The sequence below is a fragment of the Python bivittatus genome, unplaced genomic scaffold (genome assembly GCF_059951505.1).
Source record: "Python bivittatus isolate LINGU-HERP-01145 unplaced genomic scaffold, Pbiv_v1 ctg000220_np1212, whole genome shotgun sequence".
Lineage (NCBI taxonomy): Eukaryota > Metazoa > Chordata > Lepidosauria > Squamata > Pythonidae > Python > Python bivittatus.
In genome coordinates, this window is record NW_028277048.1 from 9,782,142 (window position 1) to 9,801,740 (window position 19,599).

The window sequence follows — 19,599 nt, forward strand, 5'->3', positions numbered from 1 at the left end:
TCAGTTTGGGGAGGACCTGCCCTGAGGATTATAAGTCTCCTGAGCAATTTCAGTCTCCTACTACTAACTTCTAGCTCTGGTGAAGGGGGCCTTATAGGAGGAGAAAAAATCCCCCTTCCCTCTACTCAATGCCATGTTTTTGTTGAGGTTGTAGGAAGGTTCTGCATCTTAGAAGAGCTGTCAGCCCAAACCACAACAAGCAGGGTCACAGTGCTATCCTGAACACAAGAATTCTGGATTAACCAACCCTGTTCCTCCACAATCTGAGAAAGCCCTTTCCTAGGAACCAGGAGGTCACAGTGGTAGGCAGCCCTATAGAGGGTGGATCTCTCCCCGCCCCCATCCCTGTCACTGCAGTGTGAAGAGAAAGAGTGGAGGCAAATGCAGGAGACACTGTCTGCTGGGGATCTTGCGTGATGATTCAGCCTGCAAGATCTGCAGAATGAAGTGAGAGGGGCAGAATCGAGGGACAATCAAAACTGTAGGTAGTGCCTGGATGTGTCCTTTATTATGTTATTCTATCCAAGCCCATTTCTGCTTTAGAAGAAGAAAGATATTGGTCAAGGATGCTTAAATTTGGGGTTCTGCCCTAAGGGAAGGGTTGACCAGATAGCTGAAATGGCCTCCTCCGAATTTATGTAATGCACTTTCCTGGCATATTCTTGCCTTGCCATAACTTGAGGAGGTTAAATAAGAACAGAAGGGAGGGAGGGAGGGAGGGAGGGAGGAAGGAAGGAAGGAAGGAAGGAAGGAAGGAAGGAAGGAAGGAAGGAAGGAAGGAAGGAAGGAAGGAAGGAAGGAAGGAAGGAAGGAAGGAAGGAAGTGCAATTTAAAAAAAAACAGCACGCAGGGCCAATTTAATAGAGAACCAAAGCACAGAAATGAAAACTATTTCAATCCCAACTGTAAAAAAAAAAAAAAAAGATAAATCCTCAATGTATCCTGAACATGTTCATGGACTCCTAACTACTAGCTTCCATGATCTCTCATTTGGGAATGGATCAGCAATGCACTGGCTCCCTGTAAGCACAACCCAGGAACCCTCTTCACACAGCGACCCATTTTCCAAGGTCGTTTGATGACCTTTTCTTCAACCCTGTCTCTTCTAGTCAATCTGATTTCAGTCTAGATGCCCCTTGAGTGTACCTGATGCCTATAAACCAAGGCTCTTCAACTCACCAGCTCTGTCAGGATATGCTTCAGTGAACCCCACACTCTTCCTCTTGCCTGCTCGTCCACCCTCCATCTCCCTTGAGATCTCCAGTGCTCCCCACCCCCAAACTTTTAAGGGAGGGCTGACGTCACTCTTTTCACCTGACTGGGCAGGGGTGTGTCGGGGCATCTGTGCAGCTTTACTAGACGCCTCCTATCTCTTGGCCTGGAGTGCACCATCCAGTGGTGGAGATGACCAACAATTGGGAGCGTGGAAGAAGGGATAAAGCAAGACTAAGGAGCATGGAGCATTTGAACTCTGGGTGTGGCTGCTGCTCGGCAGGTGGGTTTGTGTACCACAAAGGCACCCAAAGATAGCTGTCCTTTACACAGATGATAGAGGTGCACAGGTGCTTTAGATGTGTCCTGCTGAGCTAAAAAGCATATTAACTCCATCTGGGGGAATCTTTGTAAGCGTTTATTGCCACTTTCCGTTGAGGATGGGCAGATGTGAGTGTGTTTTTCTTACCATTTTTTGCAATATTCTCAGATTGATCTGGGAGCACTGAGGCATGCCAATTGCTCTGGGAACAGGTTGAACGGTTACCTGCCTGACAGTGCACTGGAGGCCCTCTGTGGGTGGCAGCCCAGGGGTGAGATAAGATTCCAGCAATCATGGCTCTCTATTGTCAAGGCAAATCCCTTGAAATAGCAGACCCACCCAGCCTCAAAAGAAAACCCTGCCTACTTTACTACCTCCTACCTCTACCCTTTGGGTTTAATTCATGGCCTCTACAGCCTCACCGCATTCAGATCCTGGCTATCCCACGTAGAGGCAGTGTGTCCCAGCAGTCCAACACTTGTTATTCTGCAGGGCTTTAATAGTAACAATTGTGCAGCTTAAGAACAAATCTAGGCACAAAAGGACCAGATGGAACCAAACAGGTCTGGCGGCTGTGTGAATGCAGGGGGGTGGGGGTGGAATTCTCAGTTAGTCTAGCATTGTGGGTTTTGGAGTGCTTGCTTGCTGTGGAACGAGTTCCAGCCATGGTTTTTGTGGCCCAGCACAGTCAAATGGGTCTCGTTTATGCCTGCTCCTTGCCTTGGCTGCCCAGGGCCAATATGATAGGGTAGGAGTGTGAAAGAGCTTCCAGTTCTTCAAAAAGGTAAGATTTTATTCATGGTGTGAATATAAATAGAAGAGGCTAGAAGTTGTTTCAGTTTCATGGTTAATGCCTTTACCCTACAAACGTTTTAACTTGGGAGTTGGGAAGGGAAAATACGAGGTGAGGAGGGGCGGGGGTGGGGAACTACCACAGCTGTGTCTGTATCTCATTATGTTCAGTCCACAGTGGCCTTCCAGAAGCCAGAAAATAGATTCCTATTTATATATAGATGGAAAAGACAGAGGACTATGCTCATGACCTCTGCACATCTGCTGGCCCTCCTTGGTCGAAAGTGAAAATTATGCACATATAACTGAGTTTGCAAGTCCTTTTCTGCTCTTTCTGCTCAACATGAGATCTTGTCAGCAGCTGCACTGAAGTCTGAGTAGAAGTTGGGGTTGCAGTCTAGCTTCCTGGATTGTAGAGGCATTTGCAGGGTGTCTCAGAGCTCGACACCCTCTCCCCTCCTTTTTATCATCTACAGTACATGAAACTGGTGGGTGAGGTCATCCATCAGTTTGGGGTCTGGTATCATCAATATGGTGATGATGCCCAGTTGTACATCTTGATCCTGAGCTGTTCAAGTGGTGCTATCAGTGTCCTGTCCCAGTGTCTGGAGTCTGTGCGAGTCTGGATGGGGAGGAACAGACTCAGGCTCAATCCTACCAAGATGGAGTGGCTGTGGATTTTGGGCCTCCTGAATCTGGGGATTTTCTATTTTTAGTCTTAGATGGGGTTGCACTTCCCCATTGGGGATCATCTTGGATCCACAGCTCCTGCTTGAAGAACAGGTAAGAGCTGTGGCCAAGAGGCCCTTTGCACAGCTTCAGCTAGTGTGGCAGTTGCACCCATTCCTGGATTGGGAGGCCCTTCAGATGGTCATTCATGCCCTAGTTACCTCATGGTTGGACTATTACAATGCACTGTATATGGGGCTGCCCTTGAAGGCCATTCAGAAGCAGCAGCTAGTCCAGAATGCAGTGAAGCGGGTAGTGTTGGGCATGCCTCAGTATGCCCATGTGACACCACTTCTCTGTGTGCTGTGCTGGCTGCCAGTAGGCTTTTGGTGCAATTCAAGGTGCTATAAAGCCCTTCATGGCATAGGACCAGGTTATTGGAGGGACCACCTATCTCCCATGATTTCTGCCTATATGGTAAGATCCCCACAGAGGTCTATATCACTCCCACCCTAATGATGTTCTGCAAGTTGTTAAAAACCTGGCTGTTCTCCCAAGCCTTTGGATAGGGTGTTTGTGGAGCCCTGTTTAGTTGGCTGTTATGTAGTCTGTCCAGAGGCTTAGGTTCTTTTTATTGATTTCCTATTTTAAGTGTAAACCATCTAGAGACATTCTAGAGTTGGGCAGCTTCTAAACCAGTTGGTCAAATAGCTCAGGGCTGGCCTTCATACAGCAAGGTGAAGGAGGTGGATTTTCAGGGGAGAGATAAAAGCAGGAATGGCATCAGTATGATGGGTGGGAGTGCCATCTGCACCTCTAGATCAGGCTGCCAAATATCTAGAGCCAGCCCTAGGAGATTGGGCTTGAGTCTGATAGCAGAAACAGGCTATGACATCACAGGATGACCTCAGAGCTGAAGTTCTAGAAGTCAGGTGAACTGCCAGCTCTTCATGGGGTACGTCAGCAAGTGTGTCTTGCTGGGCTGATTAAGAACTTTGTTGTGGCCTGGAGAGGTTCAGGCTGCTATCAGGCCAAAGATTGGAAAGTTGAAGCCTCACTTTGTCAGCTGTTACTAGAAAACTTCTGGAGCTCTTGACTTGGTGCCCATAAAGGATAATACCGAATGGTCCTTTCTTTCACTTTACCTGGCTGCTATGCTAACTTGAAACTTGCTTGGACTTCACTTGCATGAGGCAAGCTATTCACATACAGTCCATCATTCTGAACTTCTGAGCTGAGGTAAGAGATGTGCCACTGATAACATAATGAACATTTCTTGTGAGGCCTCCCTCAACTCTTCTTCCTCCTAGAGGGTGATCATTGTTCGGTTGTTACTCTGCATCAAAAGCCAGAGGACTTAGCTGGAAATAAAAATTGCCTGCTGTAGATCTGCTTAAGATCACTTCTGTTGAGCATCTTCCCTTTCTGCTCTTTTGGGTATGAGAAGGAGCTGTATAGTTAATTAAGTTCAGAAAAACAGTGTCCCTCACTGTTCATTGGAGCTGATGGCAGCTGGAGCTGGAGCAACATCTGGAAGGGCATAGACAGGCATACTTCTGAATGCACATTCACAGAGACTGTACATATGGTTACATGTGTGGGGAATGATTATGCAGCCATCTGTATCCAAAGTGAACTGAAATGATTGCTTATTTATTTGTGTCCATGATCTTTGTGCTTGTTGATCATTGGGTGCTGTTGGGAGGTATGATACCTGTACATACAGTAGTATTTTCCACATTGTAGGCAGAGGGCAGTTTATTTATCCTATGTCGGTACCTTAGTGTTATCATGATGTAGTACTATCAGTATGCTGTTTCTGCCTCATTCCTCTGTGGAACTGACTGGGATACCCACCAGGAACTTGATCAGTAGATCATAATATAGAGTGATAGTCATCCAATACACACCCACATTAACAAATGTATATACCATATGCACATTTAACATAAATATCTGAAAAGGGCTATGGTAGGTCAACATTTGGATCTGAGAGATTTCCCAGTCAGATCCTGAAATGCTTGAGTCTGTTTCTCTTAGCATTGTATTGGGGGGCTGCTCCTTGCAACCCGTTGTTGAATTACTCTAAGATCACTGCTGGCTAGGGCAGGCTTAACAGATCTATGGATTCATTGGAGCCCTATGCACACAATCAGGAAATTCCTCCTTAGTTCAAGTTTGGATCTCTCACTGTAAAGCTTCCACCCATTGCTTCTTGTCCTACCCTCAGGTGCTAGGGAGAATAAATCTACTTCCTCTTCTGTGTGACATCCCTTCATGTATCGGAAGATTGCTATCATGTCTCCCCTTAGCCTTCTCTTCTTTAAGCTAAACATACCAAGTTCTTTAACCACTCATCATAGGATTTAGCCTCCAAGCCCCTTACCATCTTCGTTGTTCTTCACTGCACTCTTTCCAGTCCCTCATCATCAAGCAGGATGGAAGCAGAAGGATAATTTGACTTGGTCCAATACACCTTTCTAACTCACTCCACTTCTTCCATGTATTCACTGGCAATGGCTTGACTAGGAGAGCCACTTACAAACAGAGCTGGAAGGATCAAAGTGGAAACTCACTCAGTTGCAAGTTATATGATGGGAACTTCCACTCTCTGTTTAGCAAGAAAATTTGATCCTGCTATGGACTTCCCATTTCCTCAGGATCTGTTCTGTGAATGGGATTTTTTTGGGAGTGGGGAGGAGAGGTCACTGGGCATGTCTTGTATTTTATAATACTTGGGGTCTTGGCAAATGCAGGACATAGGAGATAAACCGCTCAAATGCTTTTTCCAGCAACAACCCCCCTGCTGGCTACTCTGGCTTTCCAGAGAGAGTCACAGTCTCATGGTTAGATTCCTGTAATTTACAATTCTTTGCTAGTTTTTTTCTTATTTATTTATTTATTTATTTATTTTTCATTCATTCATTCATTCATTCATTCATTCATTCATTCATTCAATTTTTATGGCCACCCATCTTAGCAAGTGACTCTGGGTCTTAAAATAAATTAAAACCAATTTCCATCATAAATACTAAAATTAAAATACACATCAGCCGAGGAGGATGTCACAATCAATGGTTGTTAGCACAACCAGGCGACAGGACCTTCACACACTCAGGGCCCCAGGCCCGGGCACATAACCAGGTCTTCGGGGCCTTACAAAAGGCCACCAAGCTCTGGAGGGAGAATGTTCCATAGGGCGGGTGCTACAGCAGAAAAGGCATGCCTCCTGGGCCCAGCAACCGGCATTCCCTGGCCAATGGGACCCAGAGCACGCCCAACCTGCCTGACCGGACTGGACAGATAGAAGCAACTGGGAAAAGACGGTCCCTCAGGTAACCCGGTCCCAAGCCATGAAGGCCTTTAAAGGTGACAACTAGCACCTTCAATTGCACCCAGAAGGACACTGGCAACCAATGCAGCCCACGGAGTAGTAGTGTTACATGTGCCGAGTAACCGGCAGCATTTACTACCCATGCAGCTGCATTCTGCACCAGTTGTAACTTCTGAATGGTCTTCAACTGCAGCCCCATGTAGAGTATATTGCAGTAGTCCAGATGGGAGGTCACGAGAGCATGAGTGACAGTGAGCAGGGCCTCCCAGTCCAGGAATGGGTGAAACTGGTGCCCAACCCAAAGACATGCAAAGGCCCTCCTAGCCAGAGCTGCCATCTGCTCTTCCAGCAGGAGCCATGAGTCCAAGAGGACCCCAGATTGTGCACTGAGTCTGTCTGAGGCAGTACTGCCCCATCCAAGACCAAAGATGGAAAATCCTCAGCATCGGAAGGTCGAAACACCCATAGCCACTCTGTCTTGCTTAGGTTGAGCCAAAACCTGTTGCGCCCCATCCAGGCCCCCACAGCCTCCAGGCACTGGGACAGGACGTCCATGGCATCACTCAGGCAGCCTGGGGTGGAGATGTAAATCTGGTTATCATCAACATACTGGCAATACCTCACCCCAAACCACTGGATAATCTCACCCAGTGGCCAGCAGTCTCATGTAGATGTTAAACAGGACTACTGTCTCAAACCACAGCTTCCTTCCTTCCTTCCTTCCTTCCTTCCTTCCTTCCTTCCTTCCTTCCTTCCTTCCTTCCTTCCTTCCTTCCTTCCTTCCTTCCTTCCTTCCTTCCTTCCTTCCTTCCTTCCTTCCTTCCTTCCTTCCTTCCTTCCTTCCTTTCTCCCATCTGTGATTTTTCTTTTGGTTCCTGAAACACTTCTGTAGCCGGCACATGCGTATCCCCCCTCCAATCTTCTGAAAACTTTCATGAGTTTTCTTATTCAGAACGTTCCAGGTAGATCAACAACGTTTTCTTTTCTTTTCTTTTCTTTTCTTTTCTTTTCTTTTCTTTTCTTTTCTTTTCTTTTCTTTTCTTTTCTTTTCTTTTTCTTTTTCTTTTTTCTTTTTTCTTTTTTCTTTTTTCTTTTTTCTTTTTTCTTTTTTCTTTTTCCATACTGGGCTTAGAGACTGTTCCAGTTGCAAATGACTCTAAACAGCATACATCCCAAGTTCTATAAACTGGAATAAAAACAATACAATACAAGAAAACAAAGATTACACAAACCTTTGTGTGGCCCTGGGAGCATTCATCAGTATAACCCAACATCAAAAGATCTTCTACTGCCAGCAGTGTTTCCCAACTTTGGGAACTTTAAGATGCATGGACTTCAACTCCCAGAATTCCCCAGCCAGCAGGGTTGACTGGGGAATTCTGGGAGTTGAAGTTCTTACATCTTAAAGTTCCCAAGGCTGGGAAACACTGCACCACAGGGAACAAGTTCATGGCATTCCAGCACCCAAAGGCTGATGGAATTACCATGTTTTAACAGCATTTCTGAAATCCAGAAGAAAAGGGACCATTTGGATATCTGGGGGGATGCTGTTTCAGAGTAGGGGGAAAACAATTAAGAAGGCTTACTTCCATGGGCCCTGGAGATGGCATTCCCTGAATGAAGTGACCAGAGCCCTGTTGCTCAGTTGGTCTGAGTTGCCATTTAGCTTTGTTGAGGAACCAATTAGCCAGGGGACAGGAGCTGGTCAGCGTTCAGAACATATCTTTAATTTCTTTCATATACACCACAGGTAGAAACATTAATGCAGGAATGGCACAAATATGAATAAGTAGCTTCTGAGGTGGATTAATTCTGTGATTTTTGGAGGATGATTGCTTGGTAGTGGTGGAGACAGGAGGTGAGCAAGGTCTGAGTGCTGTTCAAAAGGTAGCGCATTTTTGGTATCTATACCAAGCAAGCTGTGAGCCTCTTCCCTGTATATGTGTTGCTTAAATAAATGCCTTGAAGTATTTCATGGGCTGCCCACCCTTTCCCCAATCCACAAGTCAACTCTGGACATTTGGCAGTGCTTTCTGCACTCCCATCTTGTGTGCCTCCTCACTGCACACTTGCTTCCTGTTGTACGAAAACAGCTCTCCATGTCAAAATGCAACCTTCTCCTCAACAGTTGGCCTTTAGTTGTTTCTCTTCTCTTTGTAGATCAGCTTAGCCTGGAAAAGTCCCCCTCCCACTTGCAGGGCACCAAAGGTAGCAGAAGGACAGCATCGTGGAGCAATGAAGACTCTCTGCCTGCGGTTAGCTCTGCTGGCCTGCCTCATGGTGAAAGTCTACGGCAAGATCTTCAGTCGTTGTGAACTGGCAGCAATACTGCGACGCTGGGGAATGGATGGGCACGAGGGCTACGGCTTGGATGACTGTGAGTAGCCCCCATGGAGTGTCCTGACTGCTGTTTTTCAGACTAATGTTCACAGCTTTCTATCTGGAAAACACTGAAGACAAAGGGTGGCAAAACACACACACACACACACACACACCCCTTGGCTTTGCTGAACCTGGCAGGGCTTGCTCATAATACGAGTTTTAGAACAGACTGAAGAAAGCTTGAGGCAGAAATTTAAATGGCTCTGAAGCCTGCATTCTTTCAGCTCTTTTCAGGTGCTGTGCCTGATTGTGGAATTTCTTCATGCATTCGCACTGTACAGGAGTCAGGTAGTGCAGCTTGCTGGCCAAAAGAGCGAGGGATGAATCAGGTTGGCTCCAGTTGGGATGTTCTCTCTGCCATGAACTCTCTCAAGAGCCTTTGAACAGAACAAATGTTATTATGGTCAGTGACCAGTGCAAAAAGAGAGAGACAGAGAGACAGAGAATACAGCAAACATCCATGTACATATAGTTTGTTGATCTTCGGTTTGTTTCTCTGTTTGTTGATCTTAAAATGTGCTAATGCACCAAATTCTTTTAGTTTCCCATTAGTATTTCAATTCCCTTTAAGGATCTTCCAAAACCAACAGCACGTCATCTGTAAAAGCCCTTAACTTATACGTTTCTTTTTAAATTTTTATTCACACAATTCTTGTCTTATATCTCTATTCAGTATTTCAAGAACCAAAATAAACAAGAGAGGAGACAGTGGGCATCCCTGTCTTGTTCCTTTTTGTATCTCAAGAGGCTTTGTTCATTCTCCATTAAAGTTCTCCATTAACAATTATTTGTGGTTTCTGTGAAGTATAAATCGATCTTACCCATTTTATAAAGTTCTCTCCAATGTTAAAACCTTCCAAAACTTTGAACAGGAAAGTCCAGTTCAAATTGTCAAAGGGCTCCTCTGCATCTAAGAATTCAATGTGGCTTGTTTTTGATTGTGCTGCTCCAAATATTCCAAAATGTCCAACACATTTCTAAGATTGTCCTTTAACTCTCTTTTAGGCAAAAACCCACATTGATCCTCATGAATAAATTCTTGCAAAATTATTTTCAGTCTATCAGCCAGAATCGTTGTAAACAACTTGTAGTCATTCTTCAATAATGATATCGGCCTATAGTTTCTTGTTAAAGTCAAATCTTGTCCCTCTTTAGGTATTAGTGTTATATTGGCCTCTTTCCAACTCTGGCATCTTTCCTCCCTGCAAGAGGAGGAGTTCATCATGTTTTGTAAAGGTTGTAAAAGTTCATCCTCAAAATATTTATAACAAGAACCTGATAATCCATCTGGTCTGGGCACCGTTCCTGGTTTAATTTTTTTTATAGCTTCAGAAACTTCCCTTATTGTTATAGGTCCATTCATAATCTGTTTCTGTTCCTCTGTAATCCTCGGTAAATTTTGTTTCTTTAGGTATTCATCTATTTTCTCCAGAGAGATGTCACTTGCTTTATACAAGTTAGAATAATATTGATGAAATGCTTTTTGCATGGCCATGCTATCCATTAATACAGTATCTCCCTCTTGTAGTTTCAGTATCATTTTCTTTTCTTTTTCTTTTCACAATTTATATGCCAACCATTTTCCTGGCTTGTTTGCAAACTCAACGTTTTTTTTGCTTTATATAGTTCATTTTTATTTCCATTTCTCTTACTGTTAAGATAGGTAACTGTTATTGTAAAAGTTTAATTTGATGAGTAATACTTATCTTCCCTGGAAATTTCTTTAATTCTTCTTTTCTCTTTTCCAGAATGGCTTGTGTTTCCTCTTGCCTCTTCTTTTTGAGTTCACTATTATGTTATATGGAATAACCTCTGATAAAAGCTTTACTTGCATCCCAAACCATTCTTAAATCAGTACTTTTGTCTAAATTATTTTCAAAAAATTATTTTAACTTCTTTTTACAATCCTCCACTATTGCTTCTTTCTGTAACAACGTTCCATTTAGTCTCCATCTAAAAGAACTGGATTTCCTTTTATAAATCAAATTCACAGGATTATGATCTGAAAAAGTCTTTAGTAATATCTCTACTTTAGAAACCGTAGTAACCAAATTCTTCGAAACCCATATCACATCTATTCTTGAAAAGGATCTATGTCTTTCAGAAAAGTTGGTGTATTCTCTCGAATTGCCATTTTTCTGTCTCCATATATCAACCAGCCCTAAATTGGCCATCAAATCAAAGAAAACTTTTGGTAATTTGCCTTGAGTAATTTTACAATTTTTCTCTAATATATTTTTAATTTACATATAGTTAGTATAGTCAATACAGGCTACATCCTAGATCTCATTCCTTGAGGTGAATAGATAATGAGTGTATTTTAATATATATGCCTGCTATTATAAGTTGTTAACATTCTAAGTATGACTATGCTTGTTTTATAAACCTATGTCTTTGTATTGGTCTATTACTGCAATAAAGATTGATTGAATGAATGAATGAAAAACTATTTTTCTCAGAAGTTCTATCCAGTTGTGGGGAGATCACTCCATTCCAATCCCCCATCAAACACCAATTTTCATAAGAGAAATCTATTACTCTCTCCATAAGTCCTTTATGGAATACTTTAGCCTCATTTGGGGCATAAATTCCCAATATCAGGGTCTTAGTCCCATGCAGATTAACTTCCACCCCACCTGCCATGGTCATCAGTCAATACAAGTTCTGGTTTTAGTTGGGGATTTATATACAAAACAATTCAATTTTTTTTTTTTTTAGTTCCTGCTGAGATAAATTCTTCACCCAAATTTTTATAAATCGAATATTTTATGTCCTTTTTTCTAGTATGTGTCTCTTGTAGGCAAATTATATCCTGTTTTAATTTTTTCAAATAATGATTTTTTTCCGCTTTTGAGGAGTATTTGCTCCATTTATATTTATATTCTATGTTAAGCATTTGTAATCCATAATCAAGCCAAAAATTTAGAAAAATTGATACCTGTAGTGCCTAGTTCAGTATCACCCCTTTCAGTTTCCTGTTGCACCTGTTGAAGTTTTTGTGTAGTCTCATTTGACACCTCCATTTGAAACTCCTCCAATTCCTCTTTAAATTTTTCTAGAAATTCCCTCGCCTTATGGACAGAATTCAGCCAAAAACTCTGCTGTTTAAAAGTAAAAATCACACTTTCCAATTTATCCCTTTGAAATGGAATCTTTTTCTGTTTTGATCTATCAGTCAAAACAAAATACTCTTTTCTCTTATGTAAGATTCTAATAGGAATTTCTTTAAGAACAATTACATCTGATCTGTAATCAGTCTTGTATTAAAATGCTGCTGCAAAACTTGATATCTTCTCTTCTTCCACAAAGTGCACCAAGACATTCATTGGAACATTTCTTATTCTTGCAAATCTTGCATTTATTCTATATACCCTATCAGTTTCTGCCTCTGTATCCTCCTCATCTTAATTGAAAAAATTTACTAAAGTGTTAATAACCTTTTCTCTAATGTCTTCACCAGAATTCTCTGGGATTGCTCTAAGTCTCAAACAAAATTCTTTCTCTGTTAGTTCCAGCAGTGCCGAATTATCTAATTCACTTTCCAGCTCTCTGTCTATAACTTCTGTCTTACTCTCCAAAATTTCCACTTCGTCATTAATTTGTTTTACATCTCCAGACACTTGTTTTACAGAGCTTTCCATAGTTTTGACTTCTTTCATCTTCTCTTCTATCTTTATAAGTCTTTCATCAATTCTTTTTTCAAAAGCTGTCAATTTAGTATCCAGTGATTTAATTAATTTAGTATCAAGTGATTCAGCTAACTTATTACCCAATTCCTCAAACATTTTCTGAAGTAAATCTGGTGTAATTTCTCTCTTTGCAGGTTGCTTTAGCAATCCTCCCCTCCTCTCTGCGATTTTTACCACTTTTCTGGTGGTTGCCATTGTAATACTGTAATCCATAAGTGAAAGTGTTTCAGTTGCAAGGGAAAGAGTAACATGCAAGCTTCCCCCTTTTTTCCCTGTTTTGTCTTCCTGTGCCCTTAATACTTTCGTCTCAAATGGCACTCCATAGTTACAGTCAGCATCACAGTCTGGCTCATATTACCTTTATCTTTTGTTTTGTAAAATCCACCAATTGTCTGTTCTCTTTAATAGTAAACAAAAAGCATTCCCATGAAAGTCCAGTTCAATTGTCTGTTTTAATTCCAATGTATTCAAAAGCACTTTCACCAAAAAAAAAATCTTTCAGAATAATTATTTCCTTTATCTGTTTTAAACTTTCTCACATCCACTCCTTTTTAAGCTTTTTGCCAAAATTTTTTAAATCTTTAAAACCTTTTTTTCCCTTTTTAGTCCAGAAAGAATGTTGACTCACCAAGTGGAATTCTCTTATCTTGCTGCTCAGAAAATATCTCTTTAGCTGTAAATTAATTACATCCAAAAGTGTTTAAGAAAGTGAGGCTTGTGCGAACCTTGCGTCCATATAGGCTGCATTATGACTGTGAGCTTAGTTGAAATCCCTTGACTCCCAGCTGTTCAACTCATGAGTCAACCAAAAAACCTCAGTTCCTGCAGTCTACTCATGAGGAGCAGCTGTCTGGAGTGCAACTGGGTGATCTCACAATCTCTCCTTTATCTGGAAAGACAGCGCTGGCCAGAATTCACCGTCTGGCTGCTGATCTCCACTGCAATGTTGTCCCTGCTCCTTCAGGGACGTCTAGTCTGCCATAGATCCTCACCTAAAAGCCAAGATGGTATAGGAGAAGCAGCTCTTCATCTAAACTCTTCATGCTTTTCTAGACCATTAGAATAATAATTAGGATTCAGATCTCTTAACTCATTTAACTCATTTTATCCTCATCTGGCAGTTATATTGTTTGATATTTTAGTTTTTAAAGTTTTGTTGAGTTTTATTGAGTTTTATTAAGTATCAGAAGTGAGGGAAAAGGAATACTAACATGCCTGGCAGGAATAAGAATAGCAATGTAACAAAGGCAGCCACAAAGAGCTGAATCAAGCTGCAGTTACAGTTTTAAGGTGAGACAAATTAAGGAAAGCATTTAGTAGAGGTCCCTGGGTTGGTTGTCCTACTGAGCATCACCTTTTGGTGCAAAAATCAACTGTCAGTTGCTCTCCTTAACAATTGTGGGGCCAGACTGAATGAATGTAGGCCAGCGCCTGGGATGGTGGATTTAGCCATCTTTCCCATTGGCCAAATCACAGGTTGCAAGTGCAGGGATACTCCGTGGCTATGCCCTATAATTCTGGCTACTTCTAGACATGGGTCTAGAGCTTTTATGAAAAACCGCCAAGCTTTTTGAAAGAATACTAGACCTATCCTCAGAAACAGCCTGGCGGATAGATCACAGGAACAAAGGAGGGATTATGAGGACGATTGTGGGGGCTCCTTGCCACTTCACCTAATGTCCTCCACCATGACTACCATCATTCATTCATTCATTCATTCATTCATTCATTCATTCATTGTTTGCTGCCCATCCTAAACATATGACTCTAGGCAGCTAACAGAGAATAAAAACAAGATAAAAACATCATAAAAAACAATATCAACTCTTTATAATTTCTTTGTAGTGATTCCCCTTCCCCCAAAATAGCATGTTCTTTCAGCTGACAGCTCCTACATTGTTGTGACAGAAAACTGGTCCCTTTCATGTGTGCTTGTAATCAAATGTCTACACTTAACCTGTGGTCTGCTGCAAGTGACTGGCAATTTTGGCAGTGAGTGATCAAAGAGGCTAGTTGTGACCTGGAGTATGCAATGGTGTGGGGAGAGGAGGAAAAACTCTACTTTCAAACTATAACCACTAAATCTCACTGTAGTCTCTGCTGTGGCCTGGGGATGAGGCAAAGGCAACATCATGAAGACATTTCCTTTAAAAACATCTTAATCCTATGGTTAGAGAGATATAAGGATGACTCTGAGTGCCCTGGGATCACCCTTCAGATGTTTGAAATATGGGAGCAAAAGATGCTCTCAAGTCAAGCTGAACTCTTAAAACTCATTCATGCAATTTTCTTGGCAATGTTACTCAGAGGCATGGGAGGGGAGAAGGAGGCAGATGAAATGAATGTTGCTCTTCCATGATGCAAGCTCTACCCTTTTTGTACATGGGCTGTAATGCTGCAAACATGTAAGATAGGGGTGCAGCTTGCATTGTGTCATTGTAGTGCTCATTTTGCCATTTCGACAAAATGGATTTATTGGTCATCTCTGGAATTACAGAAGTAGTTTGCCCCTGCCTTTTGCTGTGATTTTTGTTTATTTGCCAGTCTAGCTGAGAGTCTAGGAATTCTCAGGCAGTCCACCATCCAAGTGTTAACCAGAGCTAACCCTTTTTAGCTTCTGAGACCAGCCAAAGGCAGTTTCTGGCAAAGGCCTGAAAATCAAAGATAAGCAAAAATTATGTTGTGTGTAGGGTAGGATTCTTTGTCACTTCCTCTCCTCTAAAATTCTTTTTTGCTGGCCTATTCACCTATTCACATATCCCTAGTCTTTTTCTTTAAAACAAAAGTGAGAAAGAGCTAAAATTTAAGGCGATGATGCTTGAAAATAATTATTTCAGGTTGAAGATGATGCTTTCTCTTCAGTCACGGAGAGTAGGAACTATATTTACTTAGTATTTAGTTACAAAAAGATTATATTCACTAAAAAAAACCCTCGTAAAATGAATAATTATGGTAGGATGCCGAATTCTTTCCTGTGAGTGAGATTACGTTACATAATTAATCGGAGAGCGTGAAGAATATATACCGCTAATCGTTAGGTCCCTTTCCAAATTGATCTTCCAGCCTACTTTCTACATTCTACTACAAGCATACAAGCACGCACACGTCTACACCCACGTGCCACCAGCACGGCTGCCATTCAGTGCGCGGCTGCCATTCAGACCTTAGGTAAACTGGATTCAGCATGTAGCGCTAATAATCTGCCTGCAGAAACAACCGTCTTATTTCTGGCAGGATCTTATTTCTCACCGGCTTCTTTTCTGAACAAAACTTCTACACAGATGTGAATCTGCACATCCCTTTCTCCCTACAGGGATCTGCTTGGCATATTTTGCGAGCCATTTCAACACAGCTGCTGTGACCCAGAACTCAGATGGGACTTCTGAGTATGGCATTTTCCAGCTCAACAGTCGCTTTTGGTGTGCCGACCACCACAGCAGTTCGAAGAACTTATGTAGTTTGTCTTGTCGTGGTAAGTGTCCCTCCCAAAATGCACATGTTAAAGTCCAACGTATAGAGAGAGCGGGGTAGGTCTAGGTCTGGGTTTCTTTCAATTTCTCATTTTTGTCAGTCTGTCAAGGCTATTTATTGAACATGTTTGCTTTTTTAAAAAAGTTCACATAAATGTTGCATGTTATTTCCTGTGTACCTTCCTTTCAGTCTATGCATTTTGGTACAGTTTTCAGTATAAAGCACTTTTGTACACCCCCCCTCCATATGATTGATGACCTGCATTGCAAAATTTAGAAAAGTGCAAGTGAACATTTGAATTGTATAGTAATCTTTTTTTAAAAAAATTATTTATTAAAGCAATTTATATGGCCACCCAACTCACTCACGGTGACTCCGGGCGGCTAACAGAAATAAAACCCCAGATACAAACCCGCTACACCCCCACCCCCCTGGCGACAACAATCCATTCAAACAAACTACTCGATGGGCTCCGTATCAACCTGGGATCCCCAGGCCCACTGGGAAAATCATGTTTTCAGGGCCTAGTTGGAAGTCATAAAACTGGATAAGTAGGCATTCAAATGCAAAATCAACCAATTTCTCCTCCATTCCGAGCTTTGCGGTAGAAATGGCGAGCCCGCAGGCAGGCCTGACAAATCAGTGATAGACGTGCAATTGCTTAGGCTCCTTATATACGCAAATCAAACACCCTGTATTCATGACTTTAGTGCATTTTTTAGAGTGCTAGACCTGGCCTGTTTTAGTGCTAAATCTGTATTTAAAAAATAGGACTAGGGCTTTCTGGATGTAGTCGTATGCTGCAGAGAAGGTCTTTTTAAACGGTGAAAGAGGGTCATGTTTTGCCAGCCGGGTGCTACGGTTCTGTCATTTATGAGTCCATTTCAGGTTTCCTACTGCTTCTGCTGGCGAGGGGTTTCATGTAGCCATATTCTTCCTTTTTAATGCTTTGGTGGAGAAAGTTGTGCTATTTTGCTTACCCTGCAGGCTACCCACTAGTGTTGCCAATCATGGCCACTCACCACTGGCAGGGGTGCAAGGTGGAGCGGGAGGGAGCTCCACCAGTTTTTTTTGTTGACACAAAGCCTGGATTTTAACATGCTAACATGGCTATAAGAATCTAAATCTCCTGGCAATTGGTTGGAATCAGCCAGCAAAACCTGCAGTAGCTGCAGTCGGTATAGCTTATAGACTGTGCAGGAGAATTTTCTCTCATTAATTTCCCCTAAGAGTCAGTTTAAACCAGAAACCAGTGCACAATTCTGTTGAAGCACAGATTGTTTATTATGGCACCCGAAACAGCAGAAGCAAAAAGAAGGCAGGGATCCAACCCCTCCATATAGAATTATGTAAATTAGAATATATATCTGACTGCATATGGTAAGATTGAATATAATTAGAGGTGGTTGTTGTTCAGTTGTTAAGTCGTGTCCGACTCTTTGTGACCCCATGAACCCTATCGCGCCAGGCCTTCCTGTCCTTCACTGCCTCCCTGAGTTTGCTCAGTTTCATGCTCATTGCTTCAGTGATGCTATCTAACCATCTCATCCTCTGCCGTCCTCTTCTCCTTTTGCCTTCAATCTTTCCCAGCATCAGGGTCTTTTCCAAGGACTCCTCTCTTCACATTAGGTGGCCAAAGTATCTGAGCTTGAGCTTCAGATAATTAGAGGTAGCAGCATCTTATGTGTTAGTGAGGTCAAGATGTGGGGTGGATTTTCAAAGATAATGGTGTAGAATTAGAAAAACAATGATTCAAAAACAATATGAATTTAGTTACATTTAGTGAGTTGCTTTTTATGGGCTTATCTCATATTGGCCTTGCTTCCCAGAGTGTAATGGTCTGTGAGAATGTCCTTGAGAGACAGGAGGAGGAGGAAGAGGAGCAGCAGACTAGGCAATGGTCAGATAAGAGTCAGCTTAGCCCACAGAAGCGATGGGAGTGGCAAATGTCTAAGGGACTCTCCTTAGTTTCTTGGACAGTAAAGGTGAGGGGGAAAGATGTACTTTGAGACTTGCAGACTGATGTCAGCCCTTTCAGGTAGTCCAGACAAGAAGTGCCAACTAACTTGGTTAGTGAGTACTAACACTAGCTTTATTGTAAGGTTACAATAACAGAATGTTGCAAGTCTGAAAGCACATCTTTTTTCCAGCTTTATCAATGTTCCTTAGCTCTCTAAACATTTTATGGTTGAGCTGCAAGGTTTATTGTTTCTGAAGTCCCCAAGAAGGTGTTTTAGGGAGCGGGATGTTTTACTTGTCCTGACCAATGCTGTCTTTCTACTGCAATTGTTATCCAATTAAAGAAGATGTGAGTTCTATTTTTTTGCTTTACTGAAAGTCCCGCCTTCAGTCCTGGGCATCTCCAGTTTAAGCAGGACAGAATTTCCTTTCCCCATTAGAAAAGGTCCCCAAATTCTAGCATCTCATACGTCCTTTGCACTGCAGTTCTTGTAGTTGCTATAGTGCTCCAACCCTCTGCTATTGGTTCTTTCTTTGTAAGAGGCTGATTTTCTGAAACTGTTAACAGAAAGCCTTATTAAGAAGCCTGGCATCAAGGAGTTTTCTAACTCTTGAGTTTAACTTTCAGCCTCTTTTGTATTTCTTCCTTACAGGGAACAGCAATCCACATCTGGTTTCATAGCCCTTTGTGGAGAAGGCTTGGATTCTAACCTTCTAAAAAAAATGAAAGTGGACTAGCTCAGTATGAAGAGTTGTTAGATATAATGGCTGCTTTGTTAAAATATGTCCCCTTCCATTCCATGCCACAGTTATTTCCTGTTTACTCACTAGATTTGGTGACTGATGAGATTATCGACGACATAATTTGTGTCAAGAGAGCTGTAGCAGGTCCAGAAGGTTTGGGAGCCTGGTAAGGAATTGAATTTACCTTTCATCAGCTTTGCCTTTTTCCTTCACCCAGCCATCCAGTCACTCATCTGAAATAATCTATGAGCTTTTCCCCACTTGCACCCAGTTCTGGCCCAAACATGCCCCTGCAACATCTTTTTTCTGCTGAGTCCTCATCATGATGCCTTCATCTCATCCCTAGACCATGTGAGAGAGACAGGATTTCCTTCAAAGGAAAGTCAGGGGACAGGCAGTGATTTGAAACACAGGCAGGAAAGCGATTCAATAGGGTTGACTCAGGGATGGGTGGGCAGCCCTCTAGGTTTATACAGTATAGAGGAAAGACCATGAGCCATTTTATAGCTGTCTACTTCTGTTGTCATCTCACTTGCTTTTTTTTTTTTTTAATCTCCACATGGCTGTATTTTCTTTTCCCTTTTTTTTATTTCTTCCTCTAGGGATGGCTGGCGAAATCATTGCCGTGGAAGAGACCTGCATTACTGGACAGTTACTTGTAACCTGTGAATTAATGGTGCCACCAACAGAATTTATCACCTGCTGATCAGCTTCTTTATCTGCTTGTGCTGTTCAGTTGGGAACCCAGAGTACGATCTGATCAAAGGCTTGCTATTTTACAGAATAAAGCTTCTTTTGAGATAATAAGTTTTATGTGTTTTGTTAGATCAAGAGTGGGTTTGGCAAAGGGTGGTGGTGGTAGTGGTGAAAATCTAGGAGGCCGGAGTTCCCAACCTTCACCTCCCAGAAACTTTCTGGAACTTCAAAACCTATACCCCGACTTTTGAAGTAGTGACAGAGTTGCTGCCACTACCTATCTTTCAGTGGCACCTCATCTGGCACCCTTTCCCTAATCCCAGTGTGTG

At 42.2% G+C, this 19,599-nt stretch overlaps 1 protein-coding gene across 1 annotated transcript; it reads left to right on the top strand.

Annotated features, from left to right (window-relative positions):
* The first annotated feature begins 8,553 nt into the window (after positions 1-8,553).
* Positions 8,554-19,243, top strand: LOC103053923 (lysozyme C, milk isozyme-like). The gene is made up of 4 exons (XM_025168327.1): positions 8,554-8,706; positions 15,714-15,872; positions 18,662-18,740; positions 19,177-19,243. Exons 1-4 carry the CDS (start codon positions 8,565-8,567, stop codon positions 19,241-19,243), a joined length of 447 nt encoding a protein of 148 aa, XP_025024095.1. The 5' UTR covers positions 8,554-8,564.
* The last annotated feature ends 356 nt before the right edge of the window (positions 19,244-19,599 follow it).

Bases quoted from the DNA above. Each gene is read 5' to 3' on its own strand.
- LOC103053923 (XM_025168327.1), top strand. From the start codon at position 8,565: ATGAAGACTCTCTGCCTGCGGTTAGCTCTGCTGGCCTGCCTCATGGTG. The intron at 8,707-15,713 runs GTGAGTAGCCCC...TTCTCCCTACAG, and splicing joins GGGCTACGGCTTGGATGACT to GGATCTGCTTGGCATATTTT. The intron at 15,873-18,661 runs GTAAGTGTCCCT...TTTACTCACTAG, and splicing joins ATGTAGTTTGTCTTGTCGTG to ATTTGGTGACTGATGAGATT.